This window comes from Cervus elaphus, chromosome 5 (genome assembly GCF_910594005.1).
Source record: "Cervus elaphus chromosome 5, mCerEla1.1, whole genome shotgun sequence".
In the NCBI taxonomy this organism is placed as follows: domain Eukaryota; kingdom Metazoa; phylum Chordata; class Mammalia; order Artiodactyla; family Cervidae; genus Cervus; species Cervus elaphus.
The window spans coordinates 82,135,714-82,163,586 of record NC_057819.1 but is presented as its reverse complement, the minus strand read 5'-3'; the positions used below and the strand labels follow the sequence as shown (position 1 = coordinate 82,163,586).

The window sequence follows — 27,873 nt, the reverse complement described above, 5'->3', positions numbered from 1 at the left end:
CAGAGGGGAACAAGGTCATCGCCAGCATCTGTAGTCAATCATCAGGTGTTTATTGAACACTCACTGTGTGCCAAGCACTATGCTGGGGGCCCCAGGACACGCGTGGAAGCAGGCTGAAGGCCGAGCTCAAGAAGTTTACAATCTAGTTCAAGGGGAGGAGAGATACGTGTGTCAAGGCTACAGCCTCAGCCAAGACTTTTTGGGGAAAGGATGGGTGACATCTGGCAAGCAAGATCGGAAGGCATCTTGGAGGGTGTAAGTCTTGACAGAAGGAGGGTTTCCGAAGATGGAGAGAATGCAGGTGGAGCGGTGGGACTCAAGAGGAAGAGCTGGAGAGGCAAGGCAGCTGCCTTGGGCTTGAGCAAGGTGTGTGTGGGGGGCGTGTAAAGAGACTCAGCTGGGAAGAAGGCCTGGGACGGGGTAGGGAGCCTGAAGGGGCCAGGTCACTGAGTCTACTTGAAATGGCATCATGGCCAAGGACAGCTCTACTGCACAGTGTGGGAGGCTGTGGAGTCCGGGCCCCTAATTCTCCCTGGAGGCCCAGGGTGAGAGATCTAGCTTATCAACGGCTGAGCAATCCACAAAGTCATGTGGGTAGTTGTTGGCCTGGAAGGCGTGCAGTGGGACCTTGGTGATGTGGGTGTTGTCACAGACGAGGCGCGAGAAGGACACTTTCTGGAGAGAGTCCCGCTGCTTCTCAGTGAAGACCCCGGGGTTCTCCCACCAGAACCTGCAGAGACATAAGCAGGGTCTCCACGCAGCCCAGCTGCTGGCCCCTTCCCACTCTGCCAAAGGGGAAGGGAGGAGGTCCCTGGGAACATGCCAAGGTCTGGCGTCGGTTCTGCAGGACGCCCAACCCAATGCCCACCTCCGAGAAGGGCCTCCCTCCCCGCCCTCCCTGCTGAGGTCTCACTCACCTGTCCCCATCACGGATCTGCTGGAATTGCCTCCCTAGGAGGCAGGCCAGGAGAGGCCCCACCCGGCCCCTGTCTACCATGGGCTCGGCGTTGCCCCCGATCCAGATGTCAATGTTGTCGGGGGTCTTGTAGAGATCCAGTAACTTCTTAGCCAGTATCTCATTCTTCAGCACGGCCTGCAGCCCCTTCAGCGTCTTGGGCTGTGAGAGGCCACAGAAGCCCCTCCAGGAGTTGTACCCTAGGGCAGAGCGGTGGAAGCTGTCTAATGCCCTTTGAGGACATGCCCACTCCAGCTCCATCAGCCCCAGAGAGTCTGCGTTCACAACCTCTGGGAACAGACAGGTAGTGAGCCATTGTTTATCCTGTGGCACTTGGGCTTCAAGGGAGCCAGCAGGATATGTGGTGCTTACTGTGGGTCCAGGCCTGCTCTAAGCCCTGTACCCATATGTAAACTGAAGAACAGAGATGCTAAGTCACCTGTCTGACGTCACACAGGTAGAATTTGAAACCAGGCAGTCTGGCTCTTAAAGTTCTACATTTAGGAAGGTCCAGTAGTCATCGCTTTCCCTCTTTTCTTAATATTTTCTGGACTTTTAAACTGGTTTCACAAGTCAGTGGTTGATCTCTTTCATTTGAGGAGCCCGGGAATAGTACCAGATATGTTCTCTGGCCTCTGTCTTAGGGACACTGGAAGATGCCATTTCACAGGTGACTTTTTAAAACAGGCATCTCTGCCTTCTGTTTTAGAACTGATCAGCTCCTCAGGGCTATAGAGGAGAGTCCCTGGGAACCCCAGAAGTAGCAAAACATTCCCCAGGCCTGGCTGGACCCTGGGCCCACTCACCAGGCATCCCATGGTCCCGGCAACGCTGTAAGTTGATAGCAGCCAGGTCAAAGCCGTGGATCTTGTGAGTGGGCTGGAAAAGCTTGTTGCGCAGCTCACTCGTCAGCATTTTATCCTGATTCATCAGCTTGGACTTCTTGGCCAGCAGACCCCGCACCAGAGGGTCAATTCCACCTGCAAGGGAGACCCAGACGCCATGCTGGGGGTGGGGCAGGTGGGGATATCTTCCATTGCCGGGCACACCCTCCTCTTGACAGTTTCACTCTCTCAGGTGAAAGACGGGCTAACTGGCCCTCTGGGGCTGGAACTGGGGAAAGAGGAGCCCAGTGCGGCCCACAGGGTGTGTGGGGGTTGGAGGCCCGTCCACACCGCCTGCCATGCTGCGGTGATGCGTGAGCATAAGCTTCAGGGTTTCTTCCAAGCCCCCGTTCAGAGACTTGGCTCCTTCTCCTCCATATGGTCCCCCAAGAAACTGTGCACCATGAGAAGAGATGGCAGACATCTCTAGAAATGCCCTGACTTGTCAGGCCTTAAGTAAAAGCCTGTTTCAACACAGCCCAGCCCAGGATAAAGGGGTGTGGGGTCCAACCTTTGGCACTTAATGGAGGTGGAAAGCTATAGAGAAGAGCAGAAGAGAGCAATTTATTTACTGTGCGTGTGTGTCAGCTGCTCAGTCGTGTCTGGCTCTTTGTGACCCCATGGACTGTAGCCCGCCAGACTCCTCTGTCCATGGGATTCTCCAGGCAAGAATACTGGAGTGGGGCGCCATTGCCCTTCTCCAGGGGATCTTCCCGACCCAGGGATCAAACCCAGGTCTCCTGCACAGCAGGCAGAGTCTTTACCATTTGCGCTGCCCGGGGAAGCCCTATTTATTTACTGGACACAGGAATTCTTTCTGCAAGGGTCAGGGAAGCCTGAGGGAGGGAAAGGAAGCAGGGAAAACTTGGCACCTTAAAGGCCAGTGCAGGAAAGAAAGAATAATAACTAATACTTAGTGACCACCTCCTGTGTGTCAGGAGCCACCGTAGGGCGCTGTATATATATGTATTTCATTTCACTAGTATCCTAGTGAGACAGGCGTTATTAGTGTCCTCGTTTTACAAACGAAGAAACTGAGGCTCAGTGAGGTGAAGTTGCTTGCCCAAGGCCGCATAGGAAGTGGCAGAAGCCTGACTTACACCCCAGGTTTTTCTAGAAGCAGGCTGCAGAGTGAGGCAGCCAGGTGATACTGTGTCCCCGAAAGGACATACCGTCTTTGATTATCCTCCAGGTGTTGAAGAAGAGGGTGTGCAGTGGGAGCTCCGCTTCCGGACCCCATGGCTGGTAATTCTCATCCAGGCGGGACACAGTGGGGGGAACCTCTAAGTGGCCAAAGCGGAAGGCAAAGGTGAAGACATTGGAAATTCGGGGATCCACAGAGTTGTTATAGCCTTGGTATGGCGGGACCCACTTCTGCATCTCACTACCTAGCACAATGGGCAGGTAGTCCCTAAAGGTGACAATCTGCAAGGAAAAACAAGTCATGAAAAAAAGGATGTGAGAAGACTTAAAGCTTTGTGGAGTGAGGTCGGAGCCAAGGATGAGTGGTCAAAAATCAAGGATGGCAAAGGGACTGCATGTGTGTCCTACGGACTGCATGTGTCCAATTCTCCTTCCCATAACCCTAGCAGACACTACTAATTCATCATGACATACTTTCTGCTGATCTTCCGTGATCTGGCTCAACATAGGCTCTACTGATCAGTCACTTGAATTTGACGTTTGAAATGTACTCTCTTGGCCATCTTTGCTCTAAATTTATGATGAAGCTAACATCACAGTCTCTGTGTATCACTTTAACATAAAATTATATTATTAAACTTTTTCCCAAAGGCCAGGGCAAGAGGAATGGAGAACCACAGGAATGTGTCACAGGGTAACCAAGGGGAGTTCATTCAATCCCCCATTCTGAAAGAAGTGCTGCTCCATAGAGAGGTCAGTTTCTTGTTTTGTTTTGCTCAGAAGAGTGAACTAACACAAACTGAGAAAATTTTGAAAAAATAAAGAGTCATGCCATCCCACAACACAATAATTATATTAACTGTTTATTCTTTCTAATCTTTATAGTATACATATTTGAACTTGGTCGTAATCCTAGAAAACATTTATGTGAAATGCATTCTGCTTTTTTACCTAACATCTCGAATGTTTCTACCTAGCTCACGATTATTATGTCATTGAACGTGTATAATATTCTCTTGCCCTCATGGGTCCTTCCCATTCCCTCAGCAGCATAGACTCTGGGGACACCATCCTTGGGGCAGGCCGCCTGCTCCTCAAGCTCTGGGAGGCAGCAGGAGACAGAACCCTGCCCCTGGCCACAGTGGCCTGGCCTGACTGGGGCCCCAGACTAAGCTGGTTAGTCAGATTCTCTTGCTCAGGGAATTTAGATTTCAGATGCAGCTATCCTAGACTGTTTCTGATGGTGCTCGATTGAGTGATGGAGTGATACGGGTTGTCATTTTCTACCGTGAGCAGAAACGCAGAGAAAACCCGTCTGCAGAGAAAGAGAGATGTGAGGACAGGAGAAGAGGGGAGGGAGAGACAGTGAGAGTGACTTGCCTTAATTCCAAATGATTTCCAGTCTCTGGCTCTCACCCTTGCTGAGGCCTGACTACACTACACTCACTGCCCTGAGGTTCCAGGAGAAACCCTTAGGAGCTCCCATTTGATTTATGTGTAGGGTGAACGGACACTGAACATCTCAATTATCCTGAGTGGGTTTCTTTTTCTTGTAGTCCAAGAAACCCTATGCTGAAGCTCTAACTCTCTCAGGTGACTGTATTTGGAGATAGGGCCTGTAAAGCGGTAATTAAGGTTAAATGATGTCATAAGGGTGGAGCCCTAATCCAGTAAGACTAGTGTCCTTATAAGAGAGCAATGCACACGGGGGGGGGGGGGTCGGGGGGGTGGGGTGGGGGTGGGGTACCACTTGAGAAAAACGTAGAGCGAAGGTGGCCAAGCAAAGTAGAAAGGCTTCAGGAGAAATCAAACCTGCTAACTCCTTTAATCTTGGATTTCCAGCCCCCAGAACTCTGAGAAAACACCGCTCTGTTGTGTAAGCCACGCAGTCTGCATTACTCTGTTATGGCAGCCCAACAAACTAATAAAAGCCTCAACTCAGACAGCCTTCAGGTAGATATTTTTTATCCTTTGATTTCCTATACACATCTCCAGCAGCAAGATTTATGGGTCTACATTAAAAAAAAAAAAAGTATTGAACTGTAGAGATTTTGCTAAGAAATGAATGGAAATAGTTCTCCTTGATGGTTAAAAATATGTGCATGGGGCTTTTGGTTCCAAAACAAGATGGAGGTCACTCAGTTTTCCTTACTGAATGTAACTAAATAAACCTAAATGTATTCTCCACTAAACAGAACTAAATGCCCTGCAAATTATCCAACAGACAGCACTAAATAGGCTCTGAAAGCTGGAAAGATGGACTGGCTAAAGACCTTGTCAAGGAATGACAAAATGGTGAGTCCCTACATGCCCCAGACTAGGTCCATGAGAGGATGGTAGTCTTCAACCTCCAACAGAAATAGACAAAAGCAGTTAAGAAAAACCTTCTCTCTCATTCTACAGAGGACCTGGCTAGGGGGAAGTTCAGCAAAAACCTAGTAAAGAGTCCCCAAATCTGCTTCACAGTTCAAGCCATTAGCCATCTCAACTCTTGGTCCACAACCCAACCCACGATCTGCCTGCAGCAGTGAGGCCCCCTGTCTCTGTTCTTCACCCAGTGGCATAGAGACTCAGGCACAGTGGCTTCTACAACTCTAGAAGGTTAACCCATAACTCTAGAACGTTACTCAGCAACAGAAGGCAGCCAGTAAAGTACCTTCCTGCCCTGCAGACAGAGTCAGCAGGGATTGGGTGGGGACCCAAGAAGAACAAAGAAGAATGAAACAGACCAGAATAGCATTGCAAGGGCTCAGAAAGCTAAACTGTCATTGGAACTAAAGCTTGCAAAAGCATGCCAGAACCTACAACCAAACCTATACAGGGTAACTTATTATTGAACAATACATGCCTAAATAGAAGATTTAAATAGGATCAGGAGTCTCCTAACATAGTAACTAAAATGTCCAGGATAAAATTGAAAATCACCCATAATACCAAGAACCAAGAAAGCCACAAGTTAAATGAGAAAAGATAATAAACTGATGCCAATACTGGCATGAATCAGTTATTGGAATCATCTGATAAAGATTTTCAAGCAGCTGTCATTAAAATGCTGCAATAATCCATTTTAAGTTCAGTTCAGTTCAGTTCAGTCACTCAGTTGTGTCTGACTCTTTGCCACCCCATGAATCGCAGCACTCCAGGCCTCCCTGTCCATCACAAACTCCCAGAGTTTACTCAGACTCATGCCCATCGAGTCAGTGATGCCATCCAGCCATCTCATCCTCTGTCGTCCCCTTCACCTCCTGCCCCCAATACCTCCCAGCATGAGGGTCCTTTCCAATGAGTCAACTCTTCGCATGAGGTGGCCGAAGTACTGGAGTTTCAGCTTCAGCATCAGTCCTTCTAATGAACACCCAGGACTTATCTCCTTCAGGATGGACTGGTTGGATCTCCTTGCAGTCCAAGGGACTCTCAAGAGTCTTCTACAACACCACAGTTCACAAGCATGAATTTTTCAGTGCTCAGCTTTCTTCACAGTCCAATTTTCACATCCATACATGATCACTGGAAAAACCATAGCCTTGACTAGACTGACCTTTGCTGGCAAAGTAATGTCTCTGCTTTTTAATATGCTATCTAGGTTGGTCATAAATTTTCCTTCCAAGGAGTAAACGTCTTTTAATTTCATGGCTGCAGTCACCATCTGCAGTGATTTTGGAGCCCAAAAAAATAAAGTCTGACACTGTTTCCACTGTCTCCCCATCTATTTCCCATGAGGTGATGGGACCAGATGGCATGATCTTAGTTTTCTGAATGTTGAGCTTTAAGCCAACTTTTCCACTCTCCTCTTTCCCTTTCATCAAGAGGCTTTTTAGTTCCTCTTCACTTTCTGCCATAAGGGTGGTGTCATCTGCATATCTGAGGTTATTGACATTTCTCCCGGCAATCTTGACTCCAGCTTGTGCTTCTTCCAGCCCAGCGTTTCTCATGATGTACTCTGCATAGAAGTTAAATAAGCAGGGTGACAACATACAGCCTTGACGTACTCCTTTTCCTATTTGGAACCAGTCTGTTGTTCTATGTCCAGTTCTAACTGTTGCTTCCTGACCTGCATACAGCTTTCACAAGAAGCAGGTCAGGTGGTCTGGTATTCCCATCTCTTTCAGAATTTTCCACAGTTTATTGTGATCCACACAGTCAAAGGCTTTGGCATAGTCAATAAACCAGAAATAGATGTTTTTCTGGAACTCTCTTGCTTTTCCGATAATCCAGCAGATATTGTCAATTTGATCTCTGGTTCCTCTGCCTTTTCTAAAACCAGCTTGAACATCTGGAAGTTCATGGTTCACGTATTGCTGAAGTCTGGCTTGGAGAATTTTGAGCATTACTTTACTAGCAGGTGAGATGAGTGCAATTGTGCGGTAGTTTGAGCATTCTTTGGGATTGCCTTTCTTAGGGATTGGAATGAAGACTGACCTTTTCCAGTCCTGTGGCCACTGCTGAGTTTTCCAAATTTGCTGGCACATTGAGTGCAGCACTTTCACAGCATCATCTTTTAAGATTTGACATAGTTCTACTGGAATTCCATCACATCCATTAGCTTTGTTTGTAGTGATGCTTTCTAAGTCCCACTTGATTTCACATTCCAGGATGTCTGGCTCTAGGTCAGTGATCACACCATTGCGATTATCTGGCTCGTGAAGATCTTTTTTGTACAGTTCTTCTGTGTATTCTTGCCACCTCTTCTTAATATCTTCTGCTTCTGTTAGGTCCATACCATTTCTGTCCTTTATCGAACCCATCTTTGCCTGAAATGTTTCCTTGATATCTCTAATTTTCTTGAAGAGATCTCTAGTCTTTCCCATTCTGTTGTTTTCCTCTATTTCTTTGCATTGATCACTGAGGAAGGCTTTCTTATCTCTCCTGGCTATTCTTTGGAACTCTGTATTCAAACGGGAATATCTTTCCTCTTCTCCTTTGCTTTTTGCTTCTCTTCTTTTCACAGCTATTTGTAAGGCCTCCTCAGACAACCATTTTGTCTTTTTTGCATTTCTTTTCCACGGGGATGGTCTTGATCCCTGTCCTCTGTACAATGTCACGAACCTCTGTCCATAGTTCATCAGGCTCTCTGTCTATCAGATCTAGTCCCTTAAATCTATTTCTCACTTCCACTGAATATTCATAAGGGATTTGATTTAGGTCATACCTGAATGGTCTAGTGGCTATCCCTACGTCTGACAGGATGTGGTCCACTGGAGAAGGGAATGGCAAACCACTTCAGTATTCTTGCCTTGAGAACCCCATGAACAGTATGAGAAGGCAAAATGATAGGATACTGAAAGAGAAACTCCCCAGGTCAGTAGGTGCCCAATATGCTACTGGAGATCAGTGGAGAAATAACTCCAGAAAGAATGAAGGGATAGAGCCAAAGCAAAAACAATACCCAGTTGTGGATGGCACTGGTGATAGAAGCAAGGTCTGATGCTGTAAAGAGAAATATTGCATAGGAATCTGGAATGTTAGGTCCATGAATCAAGGCAAATTGGAAGCGGTCAAACAGGAGATGGCAAGAGTGAACGTAGACATTCTAGGAATCAGTGAACTAAAATGGACTGGAATGGGTGAATTTAACTCAGATGACCATTATATCTACTACTGTGGGCAGGAATCCCTTAGAAGAAATGGAGTAGCCATCATAGTCAACAAAAGAGTCCGAAATGCAGTACTTGGATGCAATCTCAAAAACGACAGAATGATCTCTGTTCGTTTCCAAGGCAAACCATTCAATATCACGGTAATCCAAGCCTATGCCCCAACCGGTAACGCTGAAGACGCCGAAGTTGAACGGTTCTATGAAGACCTACAAGACTTTTTAGAACTAACACCCCAAAAAGATGTCCTTTTCATTATAGGGGTTTGGAATGCAAAAGTAGGAAGTCAAGAAACACCTGGAGTAACAGGCAAATTTGGCCTTGGAGTACAGAATGAAGCAGGGCAAAGGCTGATAGAGTTTTGCCAAGAGAACGCACTGGTCATAGCAAACACCCTCTTCCAACAACACAAGAGAAGACTCTACACATGGACATCACCAGATGGCCAAAGCCAAAATCAGACTGATTATATTCTTTGCAGCCAAAGATGGAGCAGTTCTATACAGTCAGCAAAAACAAGACCTGGAGCTGACTGTGGCTCAGATCATGAATTTTAAGTTGTCTTAAAACAAATGAAGAACAGAACATTCCATAAATGAAGTGCTAAATCGCTTCAGTCGTGTCCAACTCTTTGCGACCCCAAGGACTGTAGCCTGCCAGGCTGCTTTGTCCATGGGATTCTCCAGGCAAGAATACTGGAGTGGGTTTCCATTTCCTTCTCCAATAAAAGAAGTAGAATTTATATAAAAAAGGAACAAATTGAAACTATATAACTGAGAATACCCTAACTGAAATAAAAATTTGTTGACTAGACCCAGTAGTAAGGTGGACATGGCAGGATAGAATTGAGAACAGATCAACAGAAATTAGTCAATCTGAAAAACAGACAGAAAATAGACTTAAAAAAAAAAAGTCAAACAAACCAGAGCCTCCATGTTCTGTGGCACAATAACAAAAGAATCTAATGTTCATATTAATGGAATTCCGTATTTAGAAGAGAAATTGGATGGGACTGAAAGGTATTTGAAGAAATAATGTCTGAAAACCCCCCCAAATTAGTGACAGACATACATCTACATATATAAGAAGTTGAATTTCAAACAGAATAAACCCAAAGAAATCTACTGTAAGACACATCATAATCAAGTATGTGAAAACTAAACACAAACATTCTCAAAAACAGCCAAGGAGAAATGATATGTTACCTACAAAGGAACACCAATTTGAATAGCTTTACTCATAGCTCAGTAGGTAAAGAATCCGCCTGCAATGCAGGAGACTGGTTCGATTCCTGGGTCGGAAAGATCCCCTGGAGGGGCTAGGCTACCTACTCCAGTTTTCTTGGGCTTCCCTTGTGGCTCAGCTGGTAAAGAATCCGCCTGCAATGTGGGAGACCTGGGTTCGATCCTTGGGTTGGCAGATCCCCTGGAGAAAGGAAAGGCTATCCACTCCAGTATTCTGGCCTGGAGAATTCCATGGACTATATAGTCCGTGGGGTCACAAAAAGTCGGACAGGACTGAGCGACCTTCACTTTCAATTTGAATAGCAGTGAATTTCTCATTTGAAACCATGGAGGCAAGAGGGAAGCAGCACAACATTTTTCAAGTGCTGAAAGAAAAGAACTGTCAACCTTGAATCTAGTATCTGGTAAAACTATTCCTCTGGAATAAAAGGGAAATAAAGACATTCTCAGATGAAGGAAGAGAAGAGCATTTACTGCGAGCAGACCTAGCTTCAGAGAATGGCTAAAAAAACTCTTTAAATATAAAGAAATGATAACAGAAGAAGGCTAGGACCTTCAGAAAGGAAAGAACAATGTAACAGGTAACATTCCACCCAATAGCAGAATGCACAAACACTTCTTAAGGATCTGTGGAACATTCAACAAGATAGCTGTACCAGAGTTATAAAGTAAACTTGAACAAATTTGAAAGAATTGAGATCATATAGAGTATATTATCTGACAACGATGGAATCAAACTAGAAATCACTAACAGAAAGGCAGCAGTGAAATCTCTGAACACTTGGAAATAAAATAATTTACTTCTAAATAACCTACAGGTCAAAGAGAAAGGAAGTAACAACAACAAAACATACATAATGAATTAAAATGAAAACATAGTGTATCCGCATTTGTGGGATACATCTAACAGTGCCAGGGGGAAATTTATATCACTTCTAATACTTATATTAGAAAAGAAGAAAGCTCTCAAGTCAATAATCTAAGGTCCCACCTCAATAAACTAGCACTAAGAGCAAAATAAACCTAAAGCAACCAGAATAGACTAAAGAAGAAAAGTCATATACTTATAAAAATCTATGCAGAAAAACCACTTGACAAAATTCCACATCTATTCATTTAAAAACTTTCAGTACACTAGGAGAAGAGCAGAATTTCCTCAACTTCATGTAGAGCATTTACCAAAAAATTCACAATTAACATACTTAATGGTAAACCTTGAATGCTTTTCTTTTAACTGTTGGGAAGATGAGAATGTCTGCTGTCACCACTCTTATTCGGTATAGTACTGGAAGTTATACTTTTCTTGCCTGTAATAAGGCAAGATAAAGAGATGAAAAACACACAAATTAGAAAAGAAGGAACATAACTAATTATTTATAGATGACACAACTATCTGTAGAAAATCCCAAGGAATCTACAGATTCCTAGAACTGAGTTTAGCAAGGTCATAGGATACAGAATCAGCACATAAAAATCAATTATATTTTTACACACTGATAATGAATAAGTGGAAACTGAAAAAAGAGATGTAACACCATTTACAATTCTTCCAAAGGAAGTTAATATTCAGGTATGTAACAAGCATGTATAGGATCTGTATGATTAAAATTATAAAATGCTGATGAAATAAATCAAGGAAAATCTAAACATTTGGAGAGACATACTATGTTTATGGGCTTCCCTGATGGTAAAGAATCTGCCTGCAATGCGGGAGACCTGGCTTCGATCCCTGGGTTGGGAAGATCCCCTGGAGGAGGGCATGCCAACCCAGTCCAGTATTCTTGCCTGGAGAATCCCCAAGAACAGAGGAGCCTGGTGGGCTACAGTCCATGGGGTCACGGAGTCAGACATGACTGCATGACTAACACACACACATACTGTTTATAGTATGCAATTCTTATCAAAATCTCTTATCAAGACTTCTTTGTAGACATGGATAAGCATGTTTTAAAATGTATAAGGAAAGGTAAAGACCCTACGATAGCCAAAATAATTTTGAAAAAGAAGAGTAAAGTGAGAAGAGTCATTCCTCCTAATGTTAAGTGTTCTCATATAACTACAGTTATTGAACACTGGTACTGGAATAGGAATAGACATATAGATCAGTGGAGTAGAATGGGCAATCTAGAAATAGATTGATATAAATATGTCCCAATATTAAGAATTTTTGACAAAGGAGCAAAAGCTGAAAGATAGCCTTTCTATAAGTCGTGTTGGAGCAATCAGAAATCCATAGTCACCCTGCCCCTCAATGAACCCTGACCTAAACCTTATGCTTTATACAAAAATTAACCTCAAATGGATCATGAACTTAAATGTAAAAGATAAAACCATAAAACGTCGAGAAAAATAAAACCAGGAGATAAATCTTTGGGACCTAAGACTTAGGGACAGAATTGAGACTTGACACCAAAAGCACAGTATGTGAAAGGAAAAACTGATAAATTTGACCTCATTAAAATTAAAACCCTTACTCTGCAAAGAACTCTATTAAGAGAATGAAAAGACAAGGTAGAGACTGGGAGAAAATATGTACAGTCACATATCTGACCAAAGACTCATAGCTAGAATGTAAAAAGAACTGGCTTCCCTGATGGTTCAGATAGTAAAGAATCTTCGTGCAATGCAAGAGACCCAGGTTTGATCCTTGGGTCAAGGAAGATCCCCTGGAGAAGGGAATGGTAACCAACTCCAGTATTCTTGCCTGGAGATTTCCATGGACAGAGGAGCCTGGCAGGTTATAGTCCATGGGGTCACAAAGAGTCAGACACAGCTGAGTGACTAACACACACTGAAAACTCAACATGAAAAGACAAACTCTAATTTGAAAATGGGCAAAATAGGGACTTCCCCGGTGGGCCAGTGGTTAAGAATCCACCTTCCAGTGCTTCCAATGCAGGTGACTCGGGTTCCAGTCCTGGTCTGTGCACTGAGATCCTACTGCGGACAGCTACGCCGGTGCACCCAAACCACTGAGCTCACAGGCTATAGTGAAAGATCTCACGTGTTATAACGAAGACCCAAGGCAGCCAAAGAAGAAACAATATAAAATAAAAAAATAATAAAAATAGAAAATGGGCAAAATATATGAGCCAAAGTTTTACTGAAGAGGATATCCAGATGGCAAAAAAAAAAGCATGTGAAAAGATGTTCAGTGTGATCAGCCATTAGGTAAATGCAAAGTAAAATCACAATGCAGTATCATTACATACCTATCAGAAAGGGTGAGTGAAGTGAAAGTCGTTTAGTCGTGTCCGACTCTTTGTGATCCCATGGACTATACAGTCCATGGAATTCTCCAGACCAGAATATTGGAGTGGGTAACCTTTTCCTTCTCCAGGGGATCTTCCCAACCCAGGGGTCAAACCCAGGTCTCCAGCATTGCAGGTGGATTCTTTACCTGCTGAGCTACAGCTGGTAAAAAGGCAGCACAAAGGAGTGGTGTGGTGACAGAAGAGGTCAGTGTCTTTATTGTGGTGGTGGTTACATGAAACTATGCATTTTCATGATACAATTGCATGGAGTTACACACACACACATACACACCACACACGAAGAGACTGCATTTAGTACTGGTGAAATCCAATTAAACTTTATGGTTCATATCAATGTTAACTTCAAGCTTTTGACATTGTACCATAGCTATGCAAACCAACATATGAATGACCTGCTGGCACCCTGAATCCAGGGATTCATTTTGGGGCAGAGAAGCTGAAGAAACAGAAGGGAGGGCTTACAAGAGTGAGACAGTGGGAAAGAAGCAGGAGAGGAGAGGAAGGGGGGATGGAGGTCTGGCAGCAGGCAGAAGGCAGAAGGCAGAGCCAGGTGAACAAGCGAGGCTGGTGTATAGGCAGTGCTCCCGGGCTTCTCACCTGTATGAAGGCTCCCAGGATTTTCCGGGCTTCCTGGTAGAGCTTCTCTCCATCCCAGTGAGGGTTGAGTTTCTTTAGTTCTCTGGCCAGCCGGTTGTGCTCTCGGAGAAGGAGCGTGTGGGAAGTGGCCAGCAGGATCTGCTCTGAGGCTCGGGAATCTCCTGAAAGCCCAGAAGGCAGGAAGGTGGGTTCACCCTGAGCAGCCCCTGAACCCAGTAACCTACACAAAGAAATACACGATGGTACCCCAGCGGGAAGCTCTCTTAAGCCCCTCCTTCTCGTTAATTGAAGCTGGAAAGAGATCTGAGTTGTGATTCGTAGATTTGAATCCCAGATCTGCATACACACCTTTTAGTTCTGTCACTTTGGACAAGTTACTTAATGTTTCTAAGCCTCAGTCTTCACATCTGTGAAAATGGGGATAATAAAGTTGACCCCCCCAACTAGACTGTGGTAAAGACTACAGTGACATTAAGAAGTAAAATTTTGCTAATTAAATCCAAATTGCCTTCTAAGACAGGACGTTCAAATGAGCGAGGGGCTTTTTATTGTTCCGAGCAACTCTGACGGTTTTAAGAATGCAAGTTTGAGGGTAGGAACCTGGGAAGGGTTAAATTATTCCGTGTAATAAGGGAGAAGAATTTAGACATGGGGGCTGCCGGGAGGAGAAGGTCATGTAGATGGTGAAAGACCAGGTGCTTTACAGGGGGCTTCTCTTTGTGTCCTCTAATCTTCAGGAAAGTCTGTGAAATTCACAAATGCTTGGTCTTAGTGGATATTTTTATGGAAAACAAGAAGGGCTTGGTTTTGTGTCTGGACTGATGTGACATGTGTGTGTGGACACAGAATCCAAGAGATCTAGCAAGAGACCTGGGCCTTCTGCCATCTCTGGGTGGGTTTCATCTAGAAGACTGGATTTTTGGAAGAGACAAGACCTCTGGAAGCCACAGGCAGAGAGGACCAGGAGGGCATGAGCCCTTAGAATGAGAATTGGAGGGCTTCAGTTGCACAGGCTGCATGGAGTGGGGGCTCTGTGCCGAGATTATAAAAAGCCTTAAAAATATACATTCCACCATTACACGCCAGTCAGGATGGCTGCTATCCAAAAGACTACAAGCAATAAATGCTGGAGAGGGTGTGGAGAAAAGGGAACCCTCTTACACTGTTGGTGGGAATGCAAACTAGTACAGCCACTATGGAAAACAGTGTGGAGATTCCTTAAAAAACTGGAAATAGAACTGCCATATGACCCAGCAATCCCACTTTTGGGCATACACACTGAGGAAACCAGATCTGAAAGAGACACGTGCACCCCAATGTTCATTGCAGCACTGTTTATAATAGCCAGGACATGGAAACAACCTAGATGCCCATCAGCAGATGAATGGATAAGGAAGCTGTGGTACATATACACCATGGAATATTACTCAGCTGTCAAAAAGAATTCATTTGAATCAGTCCTAATGAGATGGATGAAACTGGAGCCCATTATACAGAGTGAAGTAAGCCAGAAAGATAAAGAACATTACAGCATACTAACACATATATATGGAATTTAGAAAGATGGTAATGATAACCCTATATGCAAAACAGAAAAAGAGACACAGAAATACAGAACAGACTTTTGAACTCTGTGGGAGAATGTGAGGGTGGGATGTTTCAAAAGAACAGCATGTATACTATCTATGGTGAAACAGATCACCAGCCCAGGTGGGATGCATGAGACAAGTGCTCGGGCCTGGTGCACTGGGAAGACCCAGAGGAGTCGGGTGAAGAGGGAGGTGGGAGGGGGGATCGGGATGGGGAATACGTGTAAATCTATGGCTGATTCATATCAATGTATGACAAAACCCACTGAAATGTTGTGAAGTAATTAGCCTCCAACTAATAAAAAAATTAAAAAAAAAAAAAAATAAAATAAAAAAAAAAAAAAAAAAATATACATTCCTTTTGATTTATATAGAACTTCCTCCTCTAGGAAGTTATCTTAGTAAACTTACTGAAACTCAGCACAAGGATGCGTCAACAAGGATGCTCACGACCTTAAAAAAAAGCAACAAAATCACAGAAAAGCTAAAAATGACTTAAACGTCTCCACATAGGGTTGGTAAAATAAATTATGATAAACATATGACATGGAATGCTAGGTAACCATTAAAGATCGTGATATAAAAGAAAAAATATTTAAAGATGTGATAGGTGAAGAAAAAACATCGGATTACAGAGCTGCACTCTAGTATGACCCCAATTGTGTAAAACAGTGTAGAACAAGATCTATGATAGGAAAAAAGCTGGAAAGATAGGCCTTAAAATGTCAAGGATGATCATCTGTGAGTAGTGGGATTTTGTGGATTTTCTTATTTTTTTTGTGCTTTTCTGGATTTCCATAATTTTTTTTTTTTTACATACACAGAACACATGTTCTTAGGTCCTGTATCTGTTTGGGCCCTTCTGCCAGTCCTGGACCAGTGCCTGCAGTAGTGATGGCTTTCAGTATTTTTCCAGAAGACAATGAGAAGAAGCAAGGGTCAGTCTTCCAGTGCTTGGAAGCCACCGAGCACCCTCGAGAAGCTTTTCCGGCCTCCCTCTGCTCTCAGTCCCCAGGATAATCCCTTTGTCCTTGGGCCCCTCTATTCCCAGCCTAGACTCACCCGCCAGGAAGCAGGGCACGCGGGCAGTGGTGTTGATGAACTCACAGGGGCTTGGCTTCTTGTTGTCAAAGGGCAGGTAGGCCAGCCCGTGGTCCCGGGCTTCTTGGTGGACAGCCATGAGACCCAGCGGGCTGCTGAGGTTCCGGAGACGGCTGGCCAGGCTGGGCTCAGAGCCGTACACTAAGCTGGCGTCCAGGAAGGAGGTCACAGCATTGATCTGTTCTCGGGCCAACGACTGGTAAGGTGGAGTGGGGCAGACAAACCCGGCTCGGAAGAAAGGCATGCATTTCCCTTGAGTCTTCAACTTGGGATCATTTTTCGGGAACTGCAGAGAGATGGGGGTGGGTGACTGCAGAGGTGGTACAGCCGGCAGCCTCTCCCCAGGGCAGGTCTGGATGCATCTGGCCAAGATGCTGATGGTGCCCTCCTGGGACCCTAGTGCCAGACACTGGCTCCAGAGGCCTCGTGCTGACGCTACATCCTGGGCCCCCAGGACCCTGAAGTTCACTACCTCCTGCTGTGTAAAAGGGCCGAGAGGAATCATTCCATCTTTTACAGCAAAAGCCTCAAATTTTCGGTTGTAAGGGAGTCCTGGGATCCCGGCACAGGGAAGCAGGGCATGAGGCAGGAAAGAGTTTGTTAATAATTACTACCAACAACAGCTACCATTTATTTCTTTTGGACCTACCATGTGCTTGGTATCGTGTATACTTTATCTCACTTTACCTCATAAAACCCTGTAAGGTAGGTAATTCTGTCTAACTTTACATGCGAGAAAACTGAGGCTCCAAAAGGTTAAGTGATTTGCCCAAGAACTTACAAGCTGAAAGGGAAAGATGTGGGACTCAGATCTAGGTTGACCTCACTCCACAGCTAATGTTCTTCATGTGCTGTTCTGTGCTAGGTCGCTTCAGTTGTGTTCGACTCTTTTCGACCCTATGGACAGTAGCCTTCAGGCTTCTCTGTTCTCCAGGTAAGAAAACTGGAGTGGGTTGCCATGCCCTTCTTCAGGGGATCTTCCCAATCCAGGGAGCGAATCCATGTCTCTTATGTCTCCTGCATTGGCAGGTGGGTTCTTTACCACTAGCGCCACCTGGGAAGCCCATGTTTTTATACCACAACACATATTCTTGATATGCTTGAGTGAATAAATCATGCTCTCACTGTAAAACCCACGAATAAGAAGAAAGGTGCGCCACTGCAAATTCCTTTCCCTTCCTGCTGGAAATTCCCATAAGTCCCTGCTGCTCGTTCTGACTCATCCATCACGTTTCAGCTCTTTCTGGGAGTCGCCTTCCTGGACTCCATGATGACTCATGGCGGCATTCCACAAATTTACTGGGGATACAATGACTCTCCTGGGGATCTGGATAAAGTGTAGATTCTGCTTCCCAATGTTTGGGGTGCGGTTTGAGATTTTACATTTCTAATAAGACCCCAGGTGACATCAGTGCCGCTGGGCCAGGGATGAAGAAAACCCTCCCCAGAGCTCCCCAGTTTTGCCACTAGTGATTACTTGTCCATTTCCCACACAGGTCTTCTGTCCTTGAGGGAAGGGATGCTGTCTCGTTCACCATTGAATCTCAAGTGCTTAGTTGTGGCCTGATGATGGCAGATGATGGATGTCTATTTACAACATAAGTGGGCAAATGAATGAATAGAACGAGTGAGGCTTGGGAAGCTGTCAGATCAGCATTCAAGATCTCCAGGAGGTCCTGGCTGATGGGCTGGGAACACCTGCTACACCAGGGAGGCAAGCAGTTTGCCAGGGGCCCGCCACTGCAGGGGCCTACCATGATGGGGAAGCAGTTGTCTCCCTGGATACAGTGCTCCTCACACTGGGCTTTGGAGTGCTCGCTGCTCCCCAGTTCCGTTTCCGGGGCGAAGTCCAGGTCGTGGTCCACAATTTGACCCCACTGCATGAAGAGCAGGGACCTGTTTTGGTCCAGAACACCCTCTTCGTCCAGGTAGCCTACAATTTCGTTGGATACCTCACGGGCCTACAGATGGAGACAGAAGGAGAGGGAAGAAAAGGTGCATTGAAGATTCAGATTGAATGCAGTATATTGAGCACCCACGACGTAACAGGTACACTTCATCTTCAGGACAAGCTCTGAAGTGGGTGGCATTACTCCCATTCTGAGTCCAAGAGGGGTGAGAGCAACTCACCAACGTCCTACAGCTACAAAGGGCCAGGTCTGTATGACTTGATGGTTTCAAGGCCAATGCCCTTTCCACTCAAAGAGGGAAAAAAAGGCAGGCTGTCCCTTAAGTACATGCCACGGAGGAGGTGCCAGGTGTCTGGAAACAGGACATGTGCTGTGCTGTGCCCCACAGAACAGAGGGGCTCTGGGGAGGGCCTGCCAACTCAGATAAGGCCAATAGATGGGACCTGCAGGCAAACAACAGCTGATGCACTCCAGGGGCTGCGGCAGGACAAGCGCCAGCAGGATGGTGCAGGGAACCCATCTGCCTGGGAGACCCCGGGATACTTGGCTTGAAGGCGGCTGGGCCATGACCACCACGTGGCTGGGCTCGGGACGCGGGATCTGCAGCCCTCTAGTGGCGTTTCCCGGAACACCACGAGGGAGCGAGTCCCCATCTCCGTGTCTCCCCGGGTGTGGCTCTGCCACGCGTCTGTCTGTCCTCGCGCCCGTGTCTGCGTCCTCTCCTTGGGTACTTAGGGGAGCGCCTCCCTTCCCCTCTGACTCCATCTCTCCGCGCCAGCTCGGAGCCCGCCCCCTCCCCGCGGCCGCGCTCACCAGCGGGACGCGGAAGCCGTTGCGCGTCTTCCTCTGCGTCCAGCCGAAGGGCAGGGCGAGCCCGTCCTCGTACTCCGCCGGCAGCCAGCGCGCCAGCGCCCTGTTGGCGGCGCCCAGCGCGGGGCTCCTCCTGAAATGGCAAGGCTGGCCTTCAGCTTCGGCCGGCCAGCTCCTGGGTCTGCTTGTCCGCACACCCCAGGGGATTCCCCCGGGCAAGGACGGGAGCCTCTGCCCCAGGGAGACGGGATGCGGAGGAGGTGCCTCTGAAGTGTGCGGTGGTCTGGACCACTCCCATCCCCGAAGGCTCGGGGCTCCTCCGCCCCAGGGAAAGGCGCTCCTTCCGGCCGTATATATACGGTGGTCTCTTCAGACAAGGTGGGAAAGTGAGGCAGGTGGGTTCCAACAGAATGGCTTCCAGCGGGCGCTGGCCCGGGATGGTGAGGCCATGGGAGTCCTGCCTCTCGTGCTCAAGGGGCCAAGCCCCTGGCTGGGCCGCGCGGGGCAGGTGGGCCAACCTGCGCACTACACACCCCCACGGCCGCTCACCTGTTATTACAGTCTCCCGTCATGGTGCGGTAAGGGCTGTTTTCATCACATTTCACCAGAGGAACGGGGGCTCCGCAGCCCACCTCCCAGGAGAGTGCAGTCAGGTCCAGGCTAGGGTCTGAAAGAGAAGAGACGCCAGAGGGCAAGGTGGTGTCAGAAAACCCTCTATCCCTCCTGGGCCTGGGTTCTTCCTCCATTCCGTGGCCCCGAGGGGAGGTTCATCTTTTGAACTTGATTTTTGGGAGAATACATTTTACATTCTAAGCGAGCGTTTCTCAGGGGGTTTCACCCTTCATCCTGACACCTCATTAAGGTAAAACTTTTAATTCTCATTTTACAGAGAAGAAACTGGGACCACAGGGTTCCCAAGACTTGCCCAAGGCGGCACAGATTAGCAATAGCTCCAGTGAAAGTGAAAGTGAAGTCACTCAGTTGTGTCCCACTCTTTGCGACCCAGAGGACTGTAGCCTACCAGGCTCCTCCATCCATGGCATTTTCCAGGCAAGAGTACTGGAGTGGGTTGCCATTTCCTTCTCCAAGAACTGTTAGTAATTCTTGGTCTATCAGATCATTTGAATCAATGGAGTTTTCTTTTAGAATGAAAGTACCCCGTGAGAGTTTAGGTGCATGTTAGTATGAGTTCGTTTGATAAGATTGCTTTTCTAGAAGCTCCACTGATGGGTATGTCCCTGGTGGTCCAGTGGTTTAGACCCCACACTTCCACTGTAGGGGGTTAGAGTTCAACCCCTGGTTGGGAAACTAAGATCCCAGATGCCACATGGCATTGCAAAAAAAAAAAAAAAAAAAAAAGTAAAAAAGTTCCACTGACCTCTAAACTACTAAGCACACAGGAATCTAAATGGGAAAGATATTGCGAAGGGGCAGGCCATTTTTAAGTGAGGAGCACTGTGGTCTTGGGGGGTGTAACGTAGTGGGGAGTTTTAGGCATCAGAGGGCTTCATGAGGGCACAGAAGAGAGAGCCGCCCAAGTCCTAGAGTAGCCTGTACTCCATCCTGGTACCTGCAGGGAAAAGGCGTCAGGGGGATCCAGCCCTGGGGGGCTTCTTCAGGGGGCTCATCTGCAGAAATGGGCAGGGGTCAAGGTTCAAGCCCAGCACCTTTTGAGTCTCATCGAGTTCAAGGCACTCCCTCCTCCTCCCTACCTTGTCCTGGCCTCCTTCCTTCTTTGGGAACTTTGGAATTTGCCCATGTCCTAGGCCAGGGACTTCCCCCACTTGAAGTTTTCCCAGCAAGAACCTGCAGTCTCTTCCTCCCGTCAAGATCCATCCCCTTCCTCCATGACAGTCCATGAACCGTGACATTTGGCAGGGCGTGGGGTGGAGGGGTTGAGGAGTGCATGATCAGTTGGCAAGCTTATTGTTTCAGCTCCACAGTACCCAGAACGAGAGGGACAGTTCCTCACCCGTGACATAATCCCAGTAAATCTCCCCTGACACAGGTGGCTTAACTGTCCCTTTCACAGGCGGAAGTGGTGGCACTGTGGTTTGAGACAGGGAGCCCGTGTTTATTGACTTTAGTCCTTCCTCTGGACAGAGGCCTTGCAGCTGGTATTATGCCAAAGGGCACGAATGTCCCCTCATTTGGAGTTGGCAGTGTGACCTTGCTGGGCCCGAGTTCCTTTCTCTGCCGAAAGGGCACTGACCTGGCTGCCCTCCTGGCCCCTCCTTGCTCTGAGGAAGAGAGAAGAGGGCTCCCGACAGGAGCCGCAGTCTTGATGGCTTCTGCTCTTTCCCGCAGGGAGACGAGCCCTTCCTGCCGTTGGGGGCTGGTGGGTTTCCGTACCTGTGACGTTGGTCAGGGCTGTGTCCCGCCTCAGCCTCTTCAAGGACTCCTCCCACACCTGCCCGTTGCGAATGGCCGTGCGGGTCCGGCCCCTGGCGTGCTTGAAGTACTCTGAGAGCTGTCGGGTGGTGGGTGCCTCAGAGCTCAAGGTCGTCTTCAGACTGCAGTGGAGAGCAATGGGGCAGCCATGGGGTGTGGGCAGCAAGCAGGAGACCCCCACGTCTGTGCCCTCAGGATCTTTACTCAGCTCTCCTCGGATGCCTCTGGAAAACCTCCTCTGGGAGGCGGAAGCTGCAGTGTGTCTTTAAGCTTGGTTAAATCTGGCTCTGAGGGAAGGCAGGCAGGTGGACCTGAGCGCTTCCTGAATCAGAGGGTTGCCGCTGTAATGGCGGCTTCCCGCTCAGTTGGGGAAAGTTAAATACGCCTAAGTCCCCGGATGTACCGATTCGGACTGCGGAGCCCATGACCGTGGAACCCCCTCTTACTGCACCTTGGGGACAACCAACTGATGCCAATACTGGTGTGAACCAGATGCTGGAGACATCTGATAAAGATTTTAAAATGATTTAAAATCCGCTGTCTTTAAAATGGTTCAATAATCAATTTTAAGTTTTTCTTAAATGAAGAAAAACAAACAAACAAAAAACCCCGAGAACATTCCATAAAAGTAGAATTTATTATGTATGGCTGAGTCCCTTCGCGGTTCATCTGAAACGACCACAACATGGCTAATCGGCTATACCCCAGTATAAAATACAAAATTTAAAGTTTGAAAAAAAGAGTAGAGTTTATTAAAAACAGAAAACAAGTTGAAATTATAGAACTGAAAATACCCTAAGTGAAATAAAAAGCTTGTTGGCTAGACCCAGCAGTCAGGTAGACATAAGAAAACAAAATTGAAAACAGGTTAATAGAATGTAGTCAGTCTGGAAAACCAGAGAGGAAATAGACTTCTACTACTAAGCAAGGTGAGGTGGGTGAAATCCTGCATGAGAACCCTCTCCCCACTCCTGTGTGAGATGTGGGGTCCTGTGAGATGATCTTTACGGCTCTAAGACTCTGAAATTTTGGAAGTGGTTCAAAGTCTCAGGAAGACAACCTTGCTTTTGGGATATACTTCACAGGCTGTAACTCCTGGCCTGTCCATGTGGATCAAGTCGTTAACTCTATTTCTAGCATGCAGGGGCCTGGTGTTGCAGCCTGAGAGGTGACATGGACAAGCAGGCCGACCTGGGCTCCGGGGGAGCAGGCCGGGTGTGCAGGGACTCTTTTTCCATCTCCAGGCCTCCGCCCTGGTCCTAGTCATCATCCTCCCCAATCTGGATGGCCACAGCAGACTACTGCCTCCCCTCCTGTCCTCCTCCCATCCATTCTCCACCTGGCTGCAGGAGGGAGCTTTTTCAAATGAAAAGCAGACCAGGCTGCTCTGATTTAAGCTCTTTCTTGGCTCACCCTGCATCCCTGTGGCGTACCTTATACATTATATACATTATAACATTATACACAGTATAACGTTCGTGCTAATGGTATTATGCAAGCTTTGCCTCTGTCTAGCTCCCAAACATCTGCAAAGGCGACCCTACAGCCATGAACTGTCATGCCTGATCCCTCCCCTTCTGCCCCACCCCCTTGCACCCGCTACTCTGCCTCTGACCCTCTGACTCTCAGGCTCCACCTGTGTGTCCTCTTTTCCTACCGCCGCCACCAGCATGGCCTTCTTTCCATGGCCTGAGCACCTGAAGCTCTTTCCTGCCTCAAAACCTTTGCCTTCATCGCTCCCAGCCCCTGTAATGCTAGGCCCTGGCTTGCTACATAGATAGTTCCTTCTCATCCTCCATCAGGCTTCCCTGCTTCCTGCAACTAGAGTAGCAACCACTGCCCTATTTATTTCCTTCTTTGTCCTCATCACAGTTTGTGGGTCGCTGGATTGTTTGTTTGCTTGTGAACAAAATGTTTAAATGTGATTATGTCTCCACAAGGCCCCTGAATCCAGGAACTAACCAGTGGGGATGAGTTCCAAGGCAGGGCTGGTCATCCTGGGCACCATGACTCAAAAAGGAGGTGCTGAACACGGATTTTGTGGCATTTAGTCTACCCCCACCTTGGGTTATAAAGGGTTGACTTTATAAAGGTTTGACTTTAGGAGGGAGCGAGAAGGTTCACTGGGAGACAGTGGCTGAAATACCAGATATTTCCCTCCCACCACTGTGGGGCTTCCTCTTTGCTCTCAGTCCCGTGACAGGGTCCTTATGAGGAGGACAGGTGCTTACTTTGGCAGCTCGTATCTTAAAATTGGGACTATACAGAAAGGATTAGCATGGCCCCTGCACAAGGATGACAGGCAAATTTGTGAAAGCTTCCATAGTTTTACCTAGAGACAGATTTTTACCTTTGTCATAGAGAGTGAAGTAAGTCAGAGAGAGGAAAAACACATATTGTATAATATCACTTACATGTGGAATCTAGAAAAACGGTACAGATGAGCTTATTGGCAAAGCAGAAACAGAGTCACAGATGTAGAGAACAAACTTCTGGATACCAAGGGGGAGGATGTTACGAATTGGGAAATGGGGACTGACGTATATACACTCTTACGTATAAAATAGGTAACTAATGAGAACTGAGTGTGTAGCACAGGGAACTCTATTCAATGACCTGTGGTGAGCTAATTGGGAAGGAAATCCAGAAAGGAGTGGATACATGATACATATAGCTGGCTCACTGTGCTGTACAGAAAGTAACACAACATTGTAAAGCAAATATACCCCCAAAAAAGTTAATTTTTTAAAAAAAAGTGAAAAAGAAGAGGGTGAGGCTCTGTATCCTGGAGGTGTGGTTGGTCGTTGACACCTGCCCAAAGAGCCTAAAGAAAACAAGAAAAGAGGAGGTGGCTGGCACTGCGCATCTAACAGCAGAGTAAGCCAGACAGGCCGGAGCTGGGCCCTGAATCCACACATCCTCCAGCGGCAGGGCAAAGCTTTTAGTCCTCTGCGCGTACCTGTGTGTGCATGCTCAGTCGTGTCTGACTCTTTGTGACCCATGGGCTGTAGCCCACCAGGCTCTTTTGTGTTTGTTTGTTTTTTGGTCCATGGGATTCTCCAGGCAGGAATACTGGCGTGGGTTACCATTTGCTCCTTCAGGGGATCTTCCTGACCAAGGGATGGAACCAGCGTCTCTTGCATTGGCAGGTAGATTCTTTACCACTGAGCTACTTGGGAAGCCCCTCTCTGTACACTGGTCCCAAATCAAATCCTGGAGACAGTTATGGGTGGAGTAGAAAAGGATAGCTTTATTGCTTTGCCAGGCAAAGGGAGACACATCAGGGTCCTGCCTTGAAAAACTGTGTTTAGTCTTCTAGAGCCTCTTTAAAGAGGACCTGGGTCAAGATAATATGCGGAGGGATGAGGTTGGGAGTCACAAGCTCCGGGCTGAGGTTTGGAGATGTGAGCTACTGGTCAGATACTTCTCTGGGCCAGAGACTTGGCAGCAAAGTGTGTGAGAGCCGAAAGTGCCCAAGGAGGGAAGGACCTCTGATCCCCCCACCCCAACCCCAGGCACTACATTATCCAAGTGATTTAGGCTTTGTCATCCTGTATCTCTCCTACCTCCCCTCAGCTTAACCCCTAAGAGTCAGAAACCAGCTTCGGGGATGCCAAGAAGCCCAGGAAAGAGGGATGACAGACCATGGGCCCTTCCTTCTCTCTGAAGCCTACAACAGCTCTGAGCAAAGGAAAGTGAGAGGCTCGGGGCTTCATCTTCTTCTGCTGATACTCGAGTTCCTGAAAGGATGCTGTTCTTGGGACTAGAAGAGATCAGAGCACATCTTGTCCTCTAAGAGTCAGCCAAAAAGTTGTGGGACCTCTTGAGAGTTTATGCAAGGGTCAAGGAAGAGTGAAACCCCAAGTTCAGTAAAGAGACAGCGAGAGGAATGAGCAAGGTGGTTTTCAGCTCCGTGAAGTGGTTTGTCTGCCTCTTTGATCCAGCATGTGCTTCCTGAGGGCAGGGACGCAGGCTGCACTGCTTATTTCAGGAAGCCCAGCCCCTCCACAGGGTTGGGAGGTAGCTGACTCTGCCGGTGTCCTGTATGATCCCCGAGTGCCTGTGGGCCCCTCCCATGGCTGCTGCGGGTGCAGCTGCTGATGGCTCATGCCTCTAACTTTCTTGGGCAATGGCTTCTGAGTCTGGGGAGCTGCGTGTCCGGAATGCCTGGGAGTCACACAGTGTGCTACACCCTCTAACCCCGCCCCCACCCCCCCCCCCCCCCCCCCCCCAGTACCAAGCTTGCAGCACATCTGGCTGAGTCAGGGACACCTCTGGCAAGTGAACGCTCTGCTCCCTTGCTCGAGGTAGGACAGGCTCTGAGATACAGCCCACACTCTGGATCTCCCTGGGGGGTCAGCTGGGGCTGGACCTTAAACCGCATCCCTGCTTATCGGCCTTCTTTTTACCCATCTGGCCTCACTCCTTCGCTCTGCTAGAGCTTCCTGAGAGTGCTCCCCGGTAAGTCACCTGTATGTGAATGCAGCTCTTAGCTTCTGTTTCTAAGGGCTTGATCTAAGTCATGCTGAATGAATGAAAAACTACTGACCGGTTTGCTGAGACTCTGGAAGGCATGACCCAAGGAATCACTCAACTACAGGAAAGAAAGTGCTCATGGGATCAGATGAGACATCCCCTTTGAGGAAACTTCGAGGCTAAGGATTTTAAGAGCTGTGGGTTCTTACTCCTGCTTGCCCCCTGCTTGCAGGTGAGGGGTGGGAGGGCAGGCTGTATAATTGCTTTGGCTCACTCGCCTGTCAGGACTGCTCTAGACGCACTTGTCCTTAACAGGAAGCCCAGGAAGAAACGCGTGTGGTGTGCGTGTGTCACCCACCTGGTCCGGGAATCCAGGAAGGCCTTGTTGACCTGCATCTTGACCTTACTCACAGCGTCAGAGATGGTGGTCGTGCTGGTGGCCTGTGCTTGGAGCAGGGAAACAAGGAGCAAGGTATCAGACGCCACTGTTTGGAGGAGCCCTTTGCTCTGTCTCCCTCTTTCTCTGCTATTATTCCCACTCCTCAAATCTGAGCAGGAAGAGATCAAGATTAGGAAACATTCCCCAGGAGGAAAAGCCAAGAATGAGACGAATACTCTCTGATTCTCAATAAGGTATCAATGTCGCTCTTTAGGAGTCCACTGGAATACAGTCATCCCTCTGTATCCGCAGGGGATTTGTTCCAGGAACCCCCAGAATGCTCATGTCCTTCTTATAAAATGACATAGTACTTCTAAATCTATCACATCATCCTATATACTTTAAATCATCTCTAGATAACTTATAATACTTAATGCAATGTAAATGTCATGTAAATAGCTGCCAGAGTGCATTTTTTTTGAGGTGGTGCTTTCTGAAATCCTTCAAAAAAATTTTATTTATTTGACTGTGCTGGTTGCAACAGTTAGCATCTTTAGTTTCAGCATGTGAACTAGCTGCAGCATGTGGGATCTAGTTCCTTGGCCAGGGATCAAACCCAGGTCCCAGCACTGGGAGCATGGAATCTTAGCCACTGGATCACCAGGGAAGTCCTTGGAATCTTAAAAAAAAATGCTTTCAATCCACTGATGATTGAATCTGCTGATGCAGAGGCCTGCAGATATAGAGGGCTGACTGGATCCAGTGATGGGGTTAAGAAGGTGTGTGACCACTCAGGTTGGATCTGGATACTGGGCTATGGGATTTGTTTGGTTCTTGGTGAAGTGGACCCATAAGCAAGTCCCTCAAAGGGCGTAGCTGATCATCAGGATCCCGAGGTAGGGAAGGGAAGACTTAGCGTAGAAGTGGGTTTACTTGTTTTCATTCATATCAGGGTCTGGAGTGGTGGGGGAATCAGGGTGAAGTCTTAGAACAAGGGGAGTGTAGTGGCTTAAATAGTGTCCCTCCAAAATACATGTCCAACTAGAACCTTAGAATGTGACTTTAATTAAGAAGAAGTCATATGGGCCTGGGATTAGAGGGTGCTCTAGGTTCACTGACTAGTGGCTTTATCACAAGGGGTGAGGACACACAGGACGACACCCCAGAGAAGCAGGCTGTGTTGGAGTGATGCAGCTATAAGTCAAGGGTGGCTGGGAGCCACCAGAGGCTGGAAGAGGCAAGGAAGGAGTCTCCCCTTGAGCCTTTAGAGCTGCATAGGCCACTAACACCTTGATTTTGGACTTCTAGCCTCCTGAACTGGAGAAGATGAAATTCTCTTGTCTTAAACCACCCAGACTGTGGTCCTCTGTAACACAGCCCCAGGAAACCCGTGCAGGGTGGCACTTACCATTTGTGTCAGATGCTGCAACCTCGAATATGGTCACGGAAGCCAAAAAGACTGGAAGATGGAGACAGACCCACATGGCTGAAACAAGACCCTGGATGAGGGTGTGAGCCTTGTAGA

General features: G+C 47.3%; 1 protein-coding gene and 1 non-coding gene across 2 annotated transcripts; one reads left to right on the top strand and one right to left on the bottom strand.

Moving 5' to 3' along the window:
* Window positions 1-34: 34 nt before the first annotated feature.
* On the bottom strand, window positions 35-27,832 carry LPO (lactoperoxidase). Its single transcript, XM_043902780.1, has 12 exons — window positions 27,757-27,832; window positions 26,328-26,415; window positions 21,455-21,615; window positions 19,652-19,769; window positions 19,106-19,235; window positions 18,137-18,343; window positions 16,344-16,668; window positions 13,693-13,853; window positions 3,012-3,264; window positions 1,762-1,935; window positions 918-1,155; window positions 35-730 (listed from the first exon to the last, which is right to left on the bottom strand). Exons 1-12 carry the CDS (start codon window positions 27,830-27,832, stop codon window positions 523-525), a joined length of 2,139 nt encoding a protein of 712 aa, XP_043758715.1. The 3' UTR covers window positions 35-522.
* On the top strand, window positions 23,717-23,823 carry LOC122695815. The gene has a single exon (XR_006341566.1). It is a non-coding gene; the product is annotated as a U6 spliceosomal RNA (small nuclear RNA).
* Window positions 27,833-27,873: the final 41 nt, after the last annotated feature.